The sequence below is a fragment of the Oncorhynchus nerka genome, linkage group LG10 (assembly GCF_034236695.1).
Source record: "Oncorhynchus nerka isolate Pitt River linkage group LG10, Oner_Uvic_2.0, whole genome shotgun sequence".
NCBI classification, from domain to species: Eukaryota; Metazoa; Chordata; class Actinopteri; order Salmoniformes; family Salmonidae; genus Oncorhynchus; species Oncorhynchus nerka.
The window spans coordinates 54,119,242-54,139,027 of NC_088405.1; the positions used below are offsets into that span (position 1 = coordinate 54,119,242).

The window sequence follows — 19,786 nt, forward strand, 5'->3', positions numbered from 1 at the left end:
AGAGACTCCTGGGACCGTAGGCTAGACGTTAGGGGAAGGGCTTCTGAGAGGGCGTGGGCTCGGTTTAGCGCGGATGCTAAATTCGTTTTTTTACTGGATATTTGGTGGATATTCGGTTTTCTCTCGTAAATAGCTATTGAACCAAGCATGCCATAACTTTGAATAAGGTATATTCTGAAACAGGGTTGGAGGGATAAAAATCCTCACTTTTTTTGGTTTTGTTTTAAATAATAGGATCTAATATTTCAATCTTGAATAGCTCTTACACAAAGCATGCCATGACTATGAAAATGATATATTCTGAGTAAGGGGAGGTTGAACAAAAATGATCTATGTGCTTATGGATAATTGGTTATTTGATTCAAAAGATGACTTGAAAAAAAAACGGAAAACGGCTAATTTTTTTGTTTTTAAATTTGAAAAACGAAAATCGGAAAACGACTTGATTTGTCATTTATTGTGTCAGAATTATTATTATTATTAACCCTGCATTCTAATTCATTAAAAGCCCCTAAAATAATCTGTGTTTTTATTTACAGTAGTGATGGACAGCTGGAGGCATTTTGTTTTTCACAAGTGTAGCAGGCTGTGAGTTCTGCAAACACCGTTTCCAGGATGGGCTATTAGCACAACAATAGACTCTTCAACCTTTACAAAAGGATAGTTGTGCTGTCATCCTGTTAGAAGGTAACATATTATTTTATTACAATGGTTAAATTGGATTTTCATTGTGGTCAATGGTGTTATTTGCCCCCTAGTGGAGCTTTCTGGTACGTAAACAGGAAGTAGAGAATTTGTTCTGCACGCATAGAAGCAGCTACAAACAACGCTACGGTGCAGGTCTTTCAATGTAGTTATTTCTTGTCACGCTTCAGCCTTGGAAAATATTTGTTTGTAAGTTCGATTCAAGCATTTAGCTAATGATGATAATCTTGTTATTGATAGAGTTGCTTACATATCAATGTTGGTTGATTGCATTTACTCACAAATTGCAATGCCTTTAATGTATGTCGTTAGCTGTATTACTTTGCTCGTGCGTCATGCAAACAAATTGTAAAATATACAATACTGTAGTTTTGTTACTGTTTCTAGTGTAATATGCTTTCTTATTCTACATAGATGGTTGTACATTATTAGAGTAATGAAAGGAGCCAATTACCATATGAGTAACAATTAGCTATATGGTTTGGCATCATGCCAGATGCATGGTACCGTATTTATGCAACTTCAAATGTTGAATGTACAGCTACAGTATGTCGGTGTGAATTGAATACTAAAGTATATTATTTTCTGTATTTTGCAGTTTCACAACATAAACGTTTTCAATATATTCATTCAAGAAAAGTCATGCCTTGGGAGTTTTATTGAAGACTTAGTTGTTAGCTATCTGTCTAGTTTTGCATGGGAACGCAACTCAAGGGCAGAATAATAGTGTAATAGCTCGGCTACAGTAGGTAGGTGTGAAAAGAAATCCCCAAAATGTGCAATGTATTTAGTACTCTAAAGTTTTACATTTGTAACTAGTAATCTCATGCAACCGCAAAATGTCAGATCAAGCATATACTGTCCAGAATTTATGCTTTCGTTAATAAAATGATAAAATACTCTTTCAAAATGCAGATGTTTATTTCAACTATCAGCAGGACAAAAGGGAATTACATATAATTGAATGACAGAGCATTGGGACTGGTCTTGGGCAAGTCAGTTAAGAACTCATTTTTATTTACAATGATGGCCTACTCCGGCCAAAACTGGACAACATATCAAATTAAATTTATTTTATATAGCCCTTCGTACATCAGCTGATATCTCAAAGTGCTGTACAGAAACCCAGCCTAAAACCCCAAACAGCAAGCAATGCAGGTGTAGAAGCACGATGGCTAGGAAAAACTCCCTAGAAAGGCCAAAACCTAGGAAGAAACCTAGAGAGGAACCAGGCTATGTGGGGTGGCCAGTCCTCTTCTGGCTGTGCCGGGTGGAGATTATAACAGAACATGGCCAAGATGTTCATAAATGACCAGCATGGTCCAATAATAATAAGGCAGAACAGTTGAAACTGGAGCAGCAGCACGGCCAGGTGGACTGGGGACAGCAAGGAGTTATCATGTCAGGTAGTCCTGAGGCATGGTCCTAGGGCTCAGGTCCTTCTCCGAGAGAAAGAGAGAATTAGAGAGAGCACACTTAAATTCACACAGGACACCGAATAGGACAGGAGAAGCACTCCAGATATAACAAACTGACCCTAGCCCCCCGACACATAAATACTGGAGGCGGAGACAGGAGGGGTCAGGAGACACTGTGGCCCCATCCGAGGACACCCCCGGACAGGGCCAAACAGGGCCAATTGTGCTCCCCCTATGGGACTCCCAATCATAGTCGGATGTGATGCAGCCTGGATTCGAACCAGGGACTGAGATGCAGTGCATTAGACCCCTGCACCACTGATAAATCAATCAGATTTTTATTTGGAAATGTTAGGATTATTTTGCTCTTCACTTGCAGTCCCTTAGTAGCTAAGGCCTACTTCCAACCGGTCCCGTTGTACAGCGCCATATTGTCCTAACTGAAACCCTTAATTAAATCGCTTTAGCCGTGATTGTAAAATGAATCAGCTGATGCATTGGTCCAGACCCAGGTGGTATTGGAGGAGAGTCTCTCGTCATTGGCGGAGAGTCAGGCGGAGAATGACGCGTTGAAGAGGGTGAGGAACGAGATGGAGTCACAATCCATGCCAGGCACACCTGTGAGCTCTGGAACTCCACCTCCTTTTTGTGGACTCCTTGATGAAAATACCTGTCTATTTGTGGAAAAATCACCCTGATTAACTCTTTAGTCAAATCACAGTTTACCTATTTGCTTATGGTTTTGCCTACACCTAGCGACCTGTTTAAATTATATGAGCAATTTGTTTTGTGATTTTTTTTAATGGCAAGCCAGACAAAATTAAAGGGCCTATTGTCTCACCCCAAGTTCAATAATGGCCCTTTTCCCTTTATTCAGATTACAACCGCTCACTTTCGGTTATTTGAAAATGAAATCCTCTCCAAAATATTGTTATTTTTTAAACAAGCCATAGAAGATGGTTGCAATTTCAGTTCAATCCACCAGAAAATACAGAACAAATAATACAACAAATATTGTGGTTAAATTCAAATATACTAAAAAAAACAAAACAATTGGAAGCTTTATCAAGTGGAAGGGGGAAAAAGTAAGGAACTTGTCTGTCGGCCCTGCATTAAAGACCAAAATTGGTTAAAGAAAATTGTGATAAATAAAAATATATATCAGTTTCATTCAAGGACCCAAAAAATTGACAGCTGTGTCATAGTGATATACAGTGAAGTGATCCAAGATGGCGTAGCAGTCAGATGTCTGTTTGTCTTGTCCCGTCCCATGTATATATATTTTTCTTCGTATAAATTTCGGATATATTTTTTTTATCTCAATTTCCATCTACGGACTGAACATACTCTCCTGCAACGCGCCTCACCCAATGTGGTACGGATCTGCTATTTTTTACACTTTAGAATCGGAACCCCCATCAGAAGCTAGCCAGCTAACTAGCTACTAGCTAGTAGTCAGTTAGCCACTGCTAGCGGTCATCACCGTTAACTCGAACATCAACCCAGTCAATTCCTGCCAGTCTGCACAACGCGATAACAACCCAGAGCATATCGGACTGCTTTTTCTCTACCACATCTCCACATCTCCAGATTCCTACCGTGAGGTCTAAACCTTTACACCAGATCAGTGCAGCTAGCTAGCTGCTCTCTGAGTGGCTACTCCTGGCTAACGTCTCGGTCCCTAAGCAAGCACCAGTTAGCCTGGAGCTAGCCTCGAGCTAGGCCCATTTCTGGCTAGCTGAAGAGGTCCATCAGCCAATTCTTTGGCTACAATACCTATTTTGCCAATTGGCCTGCATCCTTTTACTGCCGACACGGAGCTCCGCCGATCCATCACGGCTGGTCTGATGACGTAACCGTCCGAGGGGGTTTAGAGACAAAACCTCTCTTGTCATCACTCAATGCCTAGGTTTACCTCCACTGTATTCACATCCTACCATACCCTTGTCTGTACATTACGCCTTGAATCTATTCTTCCGCGCACAGAAATGTGCTCCTTTTACTCTCTGTTCCGAACGCACTAGACGACCAGTTCTTATAGCCTTTAGCTGTACCCTTATCCTACTCCTCCTCTCTTCCTCCGGGGATGTAGAGGTTAACCCAGGCCCTGCAGCCCCCAGCACCACTCCCATTCTACAGGCGCTCTCATTTGTTGACTTCTGTAACAGTAAAAGCCTTGGTTTCATGCATGTTAACATTAGAAGCCTCCTCCCTAAGTTTGTTTTATTCACTGCTTTAGCACACTCCGCCAACCCAGATGTCCTAGCTATGTCTGAATCCTGGCTTAAGAAGGCCACCAAAAATCCTGAAATTTCCATCCCTAACTATAACATCTTCTGACAAGATAGAACTGCCAAAGGGGGCAGAGTTGCAGTCTACTGCAGAGATAGCCTGGAGAGTTCTGTCATACTATCCAGTTCTGTGCCCAAACAATTCAAGCTTCTACTTTAAAAAAATCCACCTTTCCTTAAACAAGTCTCTCACTGTTGCCGCTTGTTATAGACCCCGTTCAGCCCCCAGCTGTACCCTGGACACCATATTTGAATTGATAGCCCCCCATCTATCTTCAGAGTTTGTACTGTTAGGTGACCTAAACTGGGACATCCTTAACACCCCGGCCATCCTACAATCTAAGCTAGATGCCCTCAATCTCATACAAATTAACAAGGAACCTACCAGGTACAACCCTAAATCCGTAACCATGGGCACCCTCTTAGATATGATCCTGACCAACTTGCCCTCTAATTACACCTCTGCTGTCTTCAATGCCTGCTTGCGTAATGGGTCTGCAGTCAAACGACCACCCCTCAACACTGTCAGGAACCAATATACTTAGTCAGTTGGGAAATGTAAGGCTAGCTTTTTCAAACATATATTTGCATCCTGTAACACTAATTCCAAAACGTTTTGGGACACTGTAAAGTCCATGGAGAATAAGAACACCTAATCCCAGCTCCCCACTGCACTGAGGATTGGAAACATTGTCACCACCGATAAGTGTACAGTAATCGATCATTTCAATAAGCATTTTTCTATGGTTGGCCATGCTTTCCACCTGGCTACCCCTACCTCGGCCAACATCTCAGCACCCCCCGCTTCTCCTTCACCCAAATCCAGACAGCTGATGTTCCTAAAGAGCTGCAAAATCTTGATCCCTACAAATCAGCCGGGCTAGACAATCTGGATCCTCCCTTTCTAGAAATTATCCACCAAAATTTTTGCAACCCCTATTACTATCCTATTCAACCTCTCTTTTGTATCGTCTGAGATCCCCAAAGATTGCAAAGCTGCCACGGTCATCCCCATCTTCAGAGGGGAAACACTCTAGACCCAAACTGTTATAGACCTATATCCATCCAGCCCTGCCTTTCTAAAATCTTTGAAAGCCAAGTTAACAAAAAGATCACCGGCCATTTCGAATCCCACCGTACCTTCTCCGCTATGCAATCTGGTTTCCGAGCTGGTCATGGGTGCACCTCAGCCACGCTCAAGGTCCTAAACAATATCATAACCACCATCGATTAAAGACAGTACTGTGCAGCCGTCTTCATCGACCTGGCCAAGGCTTTTGACTCTGTCAATCACCGCATTCTTATCGGCAGACGCAATAGCCTTGGCTTCTCAAATGACTGCCTCGCCTGGTTCACCAACTTCTTCTCAGGTAGAGTTCAGTGTGCCAAATCGGAGGGCCTGTTGTCCGGACCTCTGGCAGTCTCTATGGGGGTGCCACAGGGTTCAATTCTCGGGCCGACTCTTTTCTCTGTATATATCAATGATGTCGCTCTTGCTGCTGGTGATTCTCTGATCCACCTCTACGCAGACGACACCATTCTGTATACATCTGGCCCTTCCTTGGACACTGCTAACAAACCTCCAAACGAGCTTCAATGCAGTACAACACTCCTTCCGAGGCCTCCAACTGCTTTTTAAATGCAAGTTAAACTAAGTGCATGCTCTTCAACCGATTGCTGCCCGCAACCTCCCACCCGACTGGCATCACTACTCTGGACGGTTCTGACTTAGAATATGTGGACAACTACAAATACCTAGGTGTCTGGTTAGACTGTAAACTCTCCTTCCAGACTCACAATCCAAAATTAGATCTAGAATCGGCTTCCTATTTTGCATCAAAGCCTCCTTCATTCATGCTGCCAAACATAACCTCGTAAAACTGACTAGTCTACCGATCCTTGACTTCAGCGATGTCATTTACAAAATAGCCTCCAACACTCTACTTAGCAAATTGGATGTAGTCTATCACAGTGCCATCCGTTTTGTCACCGAAGCCCCATATACTACCCACCACTGCGACCTGTATGCTCCCGTTGGCTGTCCCTCACTACATATTCGTCACCAAACCCACTGGCTCCAGGTCAACTATAAATCTATGCTAGGTAAAGCCCCGCCTTATCTCAGCTCACTGGTCACCACAGCAACACCCACCCGTAGCACTCCAGCAGGTATATTTCACTGGTCACCCCCAAACACTTTCTTTGGCCGCCTTGCTGCCAATGACTGGAACGAATTGCAAAAATCACTGAAGCTGGAGTCTTATATCTCCCTCTCTAACTTTAAGCATCAGCTGTCAGAGCAGATCACTGTACCTGTAAACAGCCAATCCGTAAATAGCACACCCAACTACCTCATCCCCATATTGTTACTTATCCTCTTGCTCTTTTTCACCCCAGTATCTCTACTTGCACATCATCTGCACATCTATCACTCCAGTGTTAATGCTAAATTGTAATTATTTTGCCTCCGTGGACTATTTATTGCCTTACCTCTCTACTCTTCTACATTTGCACACACTGTCCAAGATTTTTCTATTGTGTTATTGACTGTACGTTTGTTTATGTGTAACTCTGTGTTGTTGATTTTGTTGCACTGCTTTGCTTTATCTTGGCCAGGTCGCAGTTCTAAATGAGAACTTGTTCTCAACTGGCCTACCTGGTTAAATAAAGGTGAAATAAAAATAAATAAAATATAGATCGCAAAATAGTTGAGAAGAGATTTTCGATGTACTGATTCCATGGCACGTGGTTTATGAAAAGACGTTATCAATTGGAACCTTTATCAAGTGGAAGGGGGAAAATTAAGGAACATGTCTGTCGGCCCTGCATTAAAGACCAAGATTGTTTAAAAAGAAAATGGTTATAAATAAAATTATATACATTTTAAGTTGGAAGTTTACATACACTTAGGTTGGACTCATAAAAACTCATTTTTCAACCACTCCACAAATTTCTTGTTAACAAACGATAGTTTTGGCAAGTCGGTTAGGACATCTACTTTGTGCATGACACAAGTACTTTTTCCAACAATTGTATACACACAGATTATTTCACTTATAATTCACTGTATCACAATTCCAGTAGGTCAGAAGTTTACATACTCTAAGTTGACTGTGCCTTTAAAAAACGTGGAAATTCCATAAAATGATGTCATGGCTTTAGAAACTTCTGATAGGCTAATTGACATAATTTGAGTCAATTGGAGGTGTACCTATGGATGTATTTCAAGGCCTACCTTCAAACTGAGTGTCTCTTTGCTTGACATCATGGGAAAATCAAAAGAAATCAGCCAAGACTCCGAGAATGAGAATGGTAAATTACTGTAATTAATACATTCATTCAAAACATTGGAATAGAAAAGAATCCGTCCACCCATGATGGGCTATTAGCAGGACAATAGCCTCTTGCATTTAAAGGCTGACATTGGTTGATTTTAATACTTCTGACAGCCAAAATTCTAACTCCACCCATAACGTTTGGACTTCTTAACATTCCCAGAAGGCATGGATTATTATAACCTACTGCAGGCCTAAAACCTAAGGGTTTAACTTTCGGAATTAATGATTATTGAAGACAGAAGCGGCCTCTTAATGAGTTCCGAGATTTGATCTGTTATTCAACGATTATTATTATTATTATTAACCCTGCATTATAATGATATAAAAGCCCCTTCGATATTAGATTTAAAAAATTCTAACAATTGTTTTCACAAGGGCTATTAGCAAGACAATAGACACGATGTGGTCCTAAAAACACCTCTCTGACATAGGGTCCAGCATATCCCTTGATGATGTCATTGAATGTCCCGCCCGCTTTGATCCATGCCTGGGCCTGCAGCACGCAAAGTTATTTGTTTGTCAGACTAATCATTGGGTCGAAACTACAGAACAGTACAAAACAAGAGAACACACATGGTTAATGTTCTGGAAAATATATACACTATCGTTCAAAGGTTTGGGGTCACTTAGAAATGCCCTTGTTTTTGAAAGAAAAGCACATTTCTTTGTCCATTAAAATAACATCAAATTGATCAGAAATACAAGTGTAGACATTATTAATGTTGTAAATGACTATTGTAGCTGGAAACATCGGATTTTTAATGGAATATCTACATAGGCATACAGAGGTCCATTATCAGCAACCATCACTCCTGTGTTCCAATGGCACGTTGTGTTAGCTAATCCAAGTTTATCATTTTAAAAGGCTAATTGATCATTAGAAAACCCTTTTGCAATCATGTTAGCACAGCTGAAAACAGTTGTGCTGATTAAAGAAACAATAAAACTGGCCTTTTTTTTTTAGACTAGTCGCATGGAATAGTCTTCATTTCTCATAACAAGAATAGACTGACGAGTTTCTGAAGAAAGTTCTTTGTTTCTAGCCATTTTGAGCCTGTAATCGAACCCACAAATGCTGATGCTCCAGATACTCAACTAGTCTAAAAAAAGGCCAGTTTTATTGTTTCTTTAATCAGCACAACAGTTTCAGCTGTGCTAACATAATTGCAAAAGGGTTTTCTAATGATCAATTAGCCTTTTAAAATTACCAACTTGGATTAGCTAACACAACGTGCCATTGGAACACAGGAGTTGTCAGGTTATCCCTAGGAGAGATGGGTGTGGAGTCAGGCGCAGGAGAGTAAGAATTTTCCTAACAGAAACCCTGAGGGATTCGTTTTTCGTTTTTCTTGGAATAGCAACACCATAATATTAATCAAATTAATTAAGCTACATTTCTTAAAATCAATCCCATATACTATGTTCTTACAAAAAAAGGTTTTACATTCTCTAGTACAGCCAATATTAAAAACGGTCAAATGCTTCTCAAAGATGCCCTCTGGTGGTCAAACTAGCAATAACTAGAATTAATGACAACAATGGCTGACACTTAAATAAGTGCCATAGAATTCTGCGGCAGCAAAAGCTGTGCTGCAATATGGCACAACTTTTAAAGAAAGAACCACTGTAACTAGTGGTAGTTAATACCTCCACATGCTACAAGATGAAGCTGCCCTTCCAGCACTATCTGCTGCAGAAAGGTGAGATTTCTCGATTACTTTCTGTAGCTTACTTAGCTAGATCTTCTGGCTGGCTGATGGTGATAATTGACTGAGTAATAATCAACAGCATTTACTGTAAATGGTTACCTATCTGGCACTTTGCATAGATAACTTGCTTACACATGCAACAATATCAAATTAAGCTATAGTCAGTGTGTGTGTGTGTGTGTGTGTCCGACTGTATGTGTGCTGAATGTGTCCGCAGGAGTATGGCACAGTATGGCATTTACATTTACATTTAAGTATAGCATCTGAGCAGATCATCATGAACTTAATTTAGTTCCATCAGCCAATACAGTAAATGAGCTTTTTTATTGGTATGGGTATACAAACATCCTTTCCTACTCACTGAAAGGCAGAAGTTGACTATACTCTTCAGTTGTGAACAAGACGATTGCTGTGGCAATTGGCCTACTTCTCTGAATGTATACATACCCATTGTCTGGGGGGCTGATGATCAATGAAACAGAGCCAGTCTGATATTACTTGATTACTGACCACCCCCCCCATTTCTTTCTTTCTTTCTCTTTCCCCTCTCTCTCTCACACCCTAAGAACCATTCAAACAGTTCAGTCACACAGCCCTATCCAGTGGACATGATGCTCTCAAGGTCCTGCTGATCCCTGATGAGAAGTAATAAGCCTGGCCCCATGACTATAAGTCTACATATCTCTCTAACCCTTCTGAACCCTACTGTGCTGAGACAATATGACTCTAGAACAGTTTTACACAATTTTAAAAGAAGTGCACTTTTTAAAATGGAACAGTGAATATTGATCTATCTTTCTCTCTGTCTTGACCATCCTTACAGTTCACTCACAGATGGTATCTAGGCTGGTTAATTGCACCTGCAGGCCTGTTTGAGGGACAACTGGACAGCACATTTTAGAATGCTTGGACCTCAGCTGAGACCCTCTTCTCCTTCCTTGTCCTTGAAGGACAGTCCCTTCTACTTCTACACTTGCTGTTAGGCATGATGCCCTCAAAGTATGTCACTCTCATGTTGTGTGGTATTACCTATAGATGACTCCTAGACACTTTTAAATTGTTTGCCTGTGAATGGTTGTCCACATCAGCCTATTTACCTTTTTAAATACTGCGTCCCTCACAGAATTGGAATGATCCCTCAACTGCCCCATGCTCTCTTTCTCTCCAGATCAGGGGAAGTTGCTTTGCTTTTGACAAACCCCTCATCCTAAATTCTGTTCACTCTTGTTCAACTGCTTTTTTGATTCAGTTTGTTTAATTCAATGATACATTTTTTTTTACAGGAAGTTGACAAGGCAATTGCATGGATGGATGTTGGCATAGGAGGCGAAAGTGGATAGATGGGTGTAGATGGGTTTGGTTGAAGAAACTCCCTCTGCCTCCTGTATTCAAAACTTGCCAAATACATTCACCATCCACTTCAGCTAGTATCACCTGTTTTTAGGCCTGTTTTAAAATCTTAAGGTCAAGCACTTTGGATGAAGTGTGAAAATGTGATGTAGGCTGCGTTGTCATGTTTATGAATGTGTTGGTAGTGTCTGAACAATCACGTATCCAATGAAGAGTTTCTTAAATCTGAACAAGGGTTGAAGTTACTGATTTTTCATCCAGTAGTCGGCAGTAATGTGCTACCCACCTCAGGAACCTTGATTGACCTGGTCCAGTTCAAATAGTGACTAGAGGCCCAACCTTTGTTCTTTGGGGGTAGTTAACCTTAACCTCAAATGCAGATGAATCCTGTAGGCCACTAACAACCATGCGCAATATAGTATAACCTAAAAAAAACTGTACGTACACTGTCTCACTGGGTCTTTTCCAAAGAAGTCTAATGTGAGAGGTTTGCTGTGGCTCTGCATGATTATGGATTAGAGTAAAAGAGATTCATAGCCAAAGGCCCGAACCTACTGGCCTGGCTGACGCCTAATTCAAAGTCCTCCTGACTTCAGGGTCTGGAAAGGCTCTTTTAATGTTGTCAGCACGATGCGTTGATAACAAAGGGGGCTGTGCTTTTTTTCTGATTGGTTCTCCTCTGTGTCTTTCTCACTCAAACACCCACAGGCAGAGTCACACACAGCCCCCCCCCCCAGAAAAGAAAAAAAAAACATTTTTGAAAGAATCAATCAATGAGTCCACACAATTTCTGAGTGAATATTGTATTAACAAAACGGCCTCCTGTCCAGACCAGTGAGTCGCAGCTCTTCCTCGCTGTGTGGTCATTTGAGTCACGTCAGCCAGGCTTCAAACCGACAGGTGCCTGTCAGGCACAACCAACAAACAGATGACCGGGTGCACTTACACATAACAGTTATGGACAATGTAGGCGTGTATTCTCAAAGCCTGAGGAGGGCAGATTGAGGATCACTGAGCAGGTCTCCATTGTCAATACAATATAGTAAAAACGGATCCTCTTATCTGTCCCAAAAGGCTTTTTGTAGATCATTAAAGAAGACTGTATGGTCAGTGATGAGAGCTTATGGTGAGGCAGGGAAGCCAGACCCCGGTGTGTGTGTGTGTGTTGTCATCATTTCTGGACCAATTTATTGGATGAATTGCATTAAAGAAATTCACTAGCAAATTAATATTAGATTTGAGCAGAAACTCGTATCCAGAGCAACTAGGGTTACATGTCTTTCTCATCAACAGATTTTTCACCTAGTCGCCTTGGGGATTCGAACCATCGACCTTTCGAGTTACTGGTCCAACGCTTTAAACCACACATTTCATTATATTATAGCACCACAGTGGTAGTATTATTGCTGTTTTAAAGCTTGCGCTCCTACTGTAGATGTATTGCCTGATAGCCAAGATAATTTGTAGAATCTGCAACTCAATGCATTCAATCCTGACCTTTCGTTTTCAAGTGTATCTCCACAAACATTTGCGGGCAGACAAGGCCACACAAAGACCTCAGACACCAGCGGATAATTGAAGTACCCAAAAAGGCCACTAGATATCATACTGACAGAGATTCTTAAAAATAGATAGTACAAGTAATTTTATAAATGTACTGTATCTCTACCAAAACACATTCTAAATGTAATGTTAGTACAAGCAACCTATACTCTCAAGAAGCGAGCAATACAATCGTAAATGGCAAAAAAAACGGATACAGCAATATGCAACGCTGTATACATTGCACCGGGAGATGTCTAGAAAACCACTAGATGAAAGTAAAGGGCACCCGTGGTACAACGGAGCAGATTTCCCTGACTCAGATTAAGCCTAGTTCTAGACTAAAAAAGCCCTTTAAATTAATAATCTCCATTGATCTTGCTTTTAACTCTAGGACTAGGCTCAATCAGTGTCTGGGAAACCATCCCGTAGCCCATTAGCAGCAACATCAATATTAGGTAGGGACAGAGCCATAGTGAGGCAAACTATTCTCCAACTTGGCATTAACATTACCATGACATTAACATGTTTTATTGTGGCCATGGAATCTTTGGGCCAGCATAACACCCAACAAAATTGTCAGGCCCCTATGAGTGCTTTTGAACCCAGTTTCTACTTCCAGCATTAAGATATCCTGTGGGAGCAGCAAGAACATTTGGGTAGTGAAGTTGCAAATAGGTCCAAATATTTGGCTCAGTTTCACAGCCAGATTTAGCAAGATTTGCTACATTGAAATTAGGACTGGGATTGCTATGTTTTATTTTGTTTCACTCGAAGACTAAAAACGATTGGAAAATGGGCTTTATGCTCACGTTACCCTTTGAAACAATTAACGTCATCTGTCAACTTTCAGCAGAGGTGGTGCTATCTAGTAGATTAAAAAGTGTACAACACAGGGGTATCCTGTACATGCACCACTATTCAGTCGTATCCGGCTGCATTTACACAGGCAGCCCAATTCGGATCTTTTTTTCACTAATTGGTCTTTTGACATCTCTGATGTGATCGATCAAAAGACCAATTAGTGGAAAAAAGATCAGAATTGGGCTGGCTGTGTAAACTCAGGATTTGAGACTTGAACCACGATTAGGGCCATGATTTTTGGTCGTTTTTTTGGAGGGGGCACTTAGCTTTTACCGTTATTTCCAGCATGATCCACTAGGTTTGCTGCAGGTTTAAAAAAAATCCTAGGAAATATTTTACAGAAATCCATTGCTTATTTTTATTTAGAAGAAGAAAACATTCATTCCCACAAAAAAATTAAAAGATGTAAGTGAATTTATGTCCATCATCCCCCGATTCAGAATATATCATTTTCATAGTCATGGCATGCGTTGTGTAAGCATAATATATCATTTGTATTATAAAAAATACAGATACAGAATATGCCTTCTTCATAGTCATGGAATGCTTGGTTCAATAGCTATCGATGAGAAAACGGAATATCCACGGAATATCTGATATAAAACTAATTTTACCTCTGTGGCCTACCGGACCTTTTAGAATAGAGATACACACATTTTCTTATCAGGGAGAAAAGGAACATAATCACGTCTGTGCCATGACCTGTCTGTAAACTATTGGAGTTATAAACAGGTCCCAATACAGACCTGTATGATTAGGCATTTGAACATTTTGCACCTGGAACTAATCACAACTATGTATTTCCCACCAAAACTAAATTGTGTGGTTTGATTAACCCTCCATCTCCAAAAATGCATTGCTGACAGGCCTACATAAATGTACTGTAAGATAATGTTGCTGATAGTGAGACTATCGGGTGATGTCTAATGAAACATATTGAACCCACAGAAAGACTTATGTTGCACACAGTGTCTAGGCCTACTTTGTAAAAAAGTCTACCAAGTGTTTTGCTTGCCTAGAGGCCTAACACTACTGTTAGAACATGAGCTATTTTAGGCTCCGTCATGCAATTGGTTGAATTCAATACAGGGTTGGGTTGCCTCTTCTCTGGACATTATCAGCGCAGCAGACAAACTTTACCAGCTGCCTAGGAGCAAGAGGGCCCCAATGTATGAGAGAAGTTTGAGTAAAATATAGTGTGTAATCTTTTTTGACCATTATCATTACTTTACCCGTGGAGGAAGATATAGGGTACATTTGAGACCATAATAAGTGAGAAGTCCATACAGGGCGTCAAAGGTTTGCCCGCTGCGTGCGACACAGGAATAATGGACATCGCAACCACTGCAGATGCAGCCACTGCCAAACCTGAACCCACTGCTATGGAGGAGTCAGATCCGCAAGAGGCGCAAGAGCCCCGCACATCGGAGAAGATTGACTTGTCACTAGGTTGGACATTTTCTCATGATTCTTTGCAGTGTGCGTGTTAACCAATCAAATGTTGTTCCAGTAAACAACGCATAGTCAAGTTCATGTCTTCATGTGTTCCATAGTGCAACGATAATTGCTATTTTATTCAATCTTATTGAACAATAAAACAAAATGCATTCGACACAAGTAGGCATCTTGGTGTGACATGGACCTGCACCACACGTTACATAGCCCGCACGTCAACAATTTCTTATTCTCATTTAGTCTTTATGCAATATACCACTTTAAACTGTAGTGCTTTAATGGAGATGTAGGCCTGCTATTAAAACACCATCCAGTTGAGATCTTAGGGGAGCTCATCCATTATTGTCATGTTGAGTTGAACATTGCAGACATAATGCCACTGTAATTTTGGACCCCATTAGCTCCCCTAACATGTAATGGATTCGGCTTCTCAAGTGACAAGTTAAAGTGAGCGATTCCAGCTTGGAGTGCATGCTTCAATTGTCAATGACTACTCTCATCTGAAACACAGCTTTACTTTCCTGTTCCCAGATGACATCATCAAACTGAACAAAAAAGAGAACAAGGCCAATAAGGCTGCCAACAAGGCTCGGGACCGACGCACCACAAGCAAAAACACTGTCCTCAAGAAACTGGACAGGGCAGGACAACAGCAGACATTTCCTTTCAGACGTGGTCCTTATCAATTCCAGCAAGGTACGCCTACTGTATTGGTCGCGCATCGCTTTACATATCCCTCCATATGAAGACATTCATCATTACCATATCATCACACTCTTGGAGAAAGGAGATGATTATACTATAACTCCTTTTTTTAGGACCCTACAAATCGCGTTACATGGGACCCCCCATTCCTGGCTATTACAGAGTAAAGCCATATCTCAGAAAGACTCCTTTTGGAGCACATCACCTCAAAGGTGTGAGCCCTTTAAAAAGACCTCCTTTGAACACAAAGGTATGTGCACAGAAAATGACTTGACATTTGCACTTTTCCAATATGTGAATATGATGCAATGTAGTAAGTGCACACACTGTTGAGTCCAAGTTACTGGTCAGATGTGACAAAAGGTATTTATTTATTTTTTACCCTCAGGAAGGAGCACAGTTCGGAAAACGTAAACCGTTGTTCAAGGGTGCGTTTTATCAACCATACAGAGGTCCCCCAGGGGCTTTGAGAAGGTACAGCATGTTTGCTTAATGCATTATCACAGCACTTTTATAATGCGTAAGATTCACTTTAGACTCTGACATGGCTTTCCTTCTCTCTGAGCACATGGGTTTTATGTGTGTATAGTATATACATGATCTGTATGCATGGGTTGTATGTGTGTATAGTATATACGTGATGTGCATGTATGTCATTATGTTATGTTTGTGTAAACACAGGATTTGTACATCAGGTGTGCAGTTAAGAAACATTCAAATGAGTAGCTTCAGGGTCAGATGGACTTGAGCTTTGGGAACCTACTCTAGTCTTATGTAAATGTATGAAGGCCTGGACTCCTTTTCTTCAAATATGGAAAATTATATTAGCAATTTACTGAGTTATGACATAGGTTTATTTGTGAAACACATTGATTCCATTTGTTCACAATTCCATGCACTTTTAGGGATTTCGCTAGGGATATTGTTTGTCTTTTTCATTTGTTTTGGACAGTCTCTTTATGGGCATGATTCTTGTGTCACTGTATTAGGCCTCCTCCCCAATTCAGAGGGCAGAAGAAGCCACCATTCCAGCCCAAACAGAGACAGGGCGGTGTGAAGCCATTCATCCTAAACAGAGGGGTATTTTGTTATTTTCACATTTATAACACTTATACACAACCTTTAGTAGGCCATGCTATTCAGAGGAATGAATGTACAGTATCTCTGCACTTACAGTAAGAGCCATAAAACAAGGCATATTACTGGCTACTGTTCAATGAAGACTGTTTTTTTAATGGTTTGCAATAGATGATCATTGTAGGTATTAGACACCATACTAATTCATCTGAATGAATACACAGAATAATAGCAAAAGAAACCCTTACATGTACATTTATCATCTTCCCCTCCTTCTAGTTTCCTGCAGCAAATGGAAAAATTGATAAGTACCAAAAGGTTAGAAGGTGAGATATCACTGTGGTTGCTTGTGACAAATAAACCAAATTATATTGGTAGTATTGCTCATTATTATATGTTCTCATAACATTACCTGCAATAGCTGGAAAAAGGCGCCCTCCGGTGTTTCTACCTTGACGGTGTCACTTCCCAACTCCAAAGCCAACTCAGAGCCCGCGTGAGTTGCACATACATTAGTACACACTGCAGCCATGTTTTACAGAAAGGCTATTGTGGGTTCTGTACAAAACAAACGTTTTATTACTAATTATGTGCATTCAGATAGGCTACAAAAGCTAATCCTTATATGTCCTGTGTCTTTACCTGATCTCTCTCAGGGCCAAGGCTAAGCAGGCCACAGTGCTGGACCGATCCAGTCCATCAGGGGTGTCCCCCCAGCCCAAAGGCATCCCTCTCAGATTTAACTTCAAGGCCACTATAAATCAGGTGATATGCCATTACCAGTATTTAGAACATTTCAATGTCTTTAGCATAGAGAGCCTATGAAATTCAGATTCTTAATTCTGTCGTTCCACCAGCTACCTTCTCCTTATAAATAATGAATATGTCACCTTGACTGTTTCCTGGTTTTCAGACGGGAGTGACCCTCAATGACCGCTTCACTGGTATGAGGATCTGGGCAGGCCTAGGACAGGGTCCACAGAGGGGCAGTGACAGGGGAAGAGGCAGAGGCCGGACTGTCATCCTACAGTGATCATTGTTGAGGACCTGTGCTGTCTGTAGCCTATATAAAAACCATCTCATTAATCCCCCTGTTAACCCTTCCAATATGCTCACATTTTGAAGACACTTTATATTGATATTTATTTTAGTATGTATGGCACGCATTTAGTTACTTCTGGTTTCCAAAATGTTTGGACCTCGGAAAAAGTCTAGACATTCAATGAATTAAATGACAAGTGATAAAGAGCTGAAGTGACAGGCTACACAGATTTATATACTCTTCATATAGACGGTAGAAACACATTTATTTTGGGAACCATCATGTGAAGTTAGGACAGTGATCTCAGCCTGTTACCCAAAGTATTTTTAGCTCTTGTTAATGGGGTTGGCATGTACAGTGCCTTCGGAAAGTATTCAGACCCCTTGACTTTTCCCACATTTTGTTAGGTTATACAGCCTTATTCTAAAATTGATAACAAACAAAACAATCCTCATTGATCTACACACAATATCCCATAATGACAAAGCAAAAACTGTTTAGAATTGTTTGCTAATTTATAAAAAAAAATAAAAAATGGAAATATCATTTACATAAGTATTCCGAACTTTTCTCAGTACTTTGTTGAAGCACCTTTGGCAGCGATTACAGCCTCGAGTCTTCTTGGGTATGACACTACAAGCTTGGCACACATGTATTTGGGGAGTTTATCACCATTCTTCTCTGAAGATCCTCTCAAACTCTGTCAGGTTGGATGGAGTGTGTTGTTGCACAGCTATTTTCAGGTCTCTCCAGACATGTTCGATCGGATTCAAGTCCGGGCTCTGGCTGGGCCACTCAAGGACATTCAGAGACTTGTCCCGAAGCCACACCTGCATTGTCCTGGCTGTGTGCCAAGGGTCATTGTCCTGTTGGAAGGTCAACCTCACCCCAGTCTGAGGTCCTGAGCACTCTGTAGCAGGTTTTCATCAAGGATCTCGCTGTACTTTGCTCCGTTGATCTTTGCCTCAATCCTGACTAGTCTCCCAGTCCCTGCTGCTGAAAATCATCTCAACAGCATGATACTGCCACCACCATGCTTCACCGTAAGGATGGTGCCAGGTTTCCTTCAGATGTGACACTTGGCAATCAGGTCAAATAGTTCAATATTGGTTTCACCAGACCCGAGAATCTTGTTTCTCATGGTCTGAGAGTCTTTAGGTGCCTTTTGGCAAACTCCAAGCGGGCTGTCGTGTGCCTTTTACTGAGGAGTGGCTTCCATCTGGCCACTCTACCATAAAAGCCTAATTGGTGGAGCGCTGCAGAGATGGTTGTTCTTCTGGAAGGTTTTCCCATCTCCACAGAGGAACTCTAGAGCTCTGTCAGAGTGACCATCGGGTCTTGGTTACCTCCCTGACCAAGTCGTTTCTCCCCTGATTGCTCAGTTTGTTCAGGAAGCCAGCTCTAGGAAGAGTCTTGGAGGTTCCAAACTTATTCCATTTAAGAATGATGGAGGCCACTGTCTTCTTGTGGATCTTCAATGCTGGTACCCTGTGACTCGGCACAATCCTGTCTCTGAGCTCTACCGACAATTCCTTCGACCTCATGGCTTGGTTTTTGCTCTGACATACACTGTCAACTGTGGGACCTTATATAGACAGGTGTGTGCCTTTCCAAATCATGTCCAATCAATTGAATTTACCACAGGTGAACTCCAATTAACTTGCAGAAACATCTCAAGGATGATCAATGGAAACAGGATGCACCTCATCTAAATTTCAAGTCTCATAACAAAGGGTCTGAATACTTATGTAAATAAGGTATTTCTTATTTTTTAAATATATTTTCAAAGATTTCTAAAAACCTGTTTTCGCTTTGTCCTTATGGGGTATTGTGTGTAGATTGCTGAGGAATTGTTTTTATTTAATCCATTTTAGAATAAGGCTGTAATGTAACAAAATGAGGAAAAAGTCAAGGGGTTTGAATACTTACCGAAGGCACTGTATACGGAGGCCATTTTACATTATGTTTACAGCAGTGCCTCTGGAAATGTACTGATAAAATGTCAAACATTAATTTGAATGAGACTATGCAGTTGTATGAAATCATGAGCAACTTGTGTATTTCGATTTCCTTGATTACTCACTATCGTTCAGTTGGTCACATGAGTTGTAAATTCACTTCGAAATATAGCAATTTATTTAAAAACTTAATATTAATGTTTCATTTATTTGGTAATCAACACATTTTCTATACATGTGGCCTACTTGCACATACATGTGTATTGAGTAAAGATCACACGTCCCAAATGTTTTTTGGGTTTACAATAGATTTAATTAAATATAATAGATTT

At 40.9% G+C, this 19,786-nt stretch overlaps 1 protein-coding gene and 1 long non-coding RNA gene across 2 annotated transcripts; both read left to right on the forward strand.

The window, feature by feature from the left end:
- The first annotated feature begins 8,997 nt into the window (after window positions 1-8,997).
- LOC115135646 (uncharacterized) lies at window positions 8,998-11,537 on the forward strand. Its single transcript, XR_003864514.2, has 4 exons — window positions 8,998-9,452; window positions 10,028-10,106; window positions 10,285-10,460; window positions 10,585-11,537. It is a non-coding gene; the product is annotated as an uncharacterized LOC115135646 (long non-coding RNA).
- A 1,865-nt stretch (window positions 11,538-13,402) lies between these two features.
- LOC115135632 (UAP56-interacting factor-like) lies at window positions 13,403-19,646 on the forward strand. The gene is made up of 9 exons (XM_029670532.2): window positions 13,403-14,666; window positions 15,204-15,368; window positions 15,491-15,627; window positions 15,766-15,851; window positions 16,367-16,457; window positions 16,734-16,780; window positions 16,876-16,950; window positions 17,111-17,219; window positions 17,368-19,646. The coding sequence occupies exons 1-9, from the start codon at window positions 14,546-14,548 to the stop codon at window positions 17,485-17,487; spliced, it is 951 nt and encodes a 316-aa protein (XP_029526392.1). The 5' UTR covers window positions 13,403-14,545; the 3' UTR covers window positions 17,488-19,646.
- Window positions 19,647-19,786: the final 140 nt, after the last annotated feature.

Bases quoted from the DNA above. Each gene is read 5' to 3' on its own strand.
- LOC115135632 (XM_029670532.2), top strand. From the start codon at position 14,546: ATGGACATCGCAACCACTGCAGATGCAGCCACTGCCAAACCTGAACCC. The intron at 15,369-15,490 runs GTACGCCTACTG...TCCTTTTTTTAG, and splicing joins TCCTTATCAATTCCAGCAAG to GACCCTACAAATCGCGTTAC. The intron at 15,852-16,366 runs GTACAGCATGTT...TCACTGTATTAG, and splicing joins CCCCCAGGGGCTTTGAGAAG to GCCTCCTCCCCAATTCAGAG.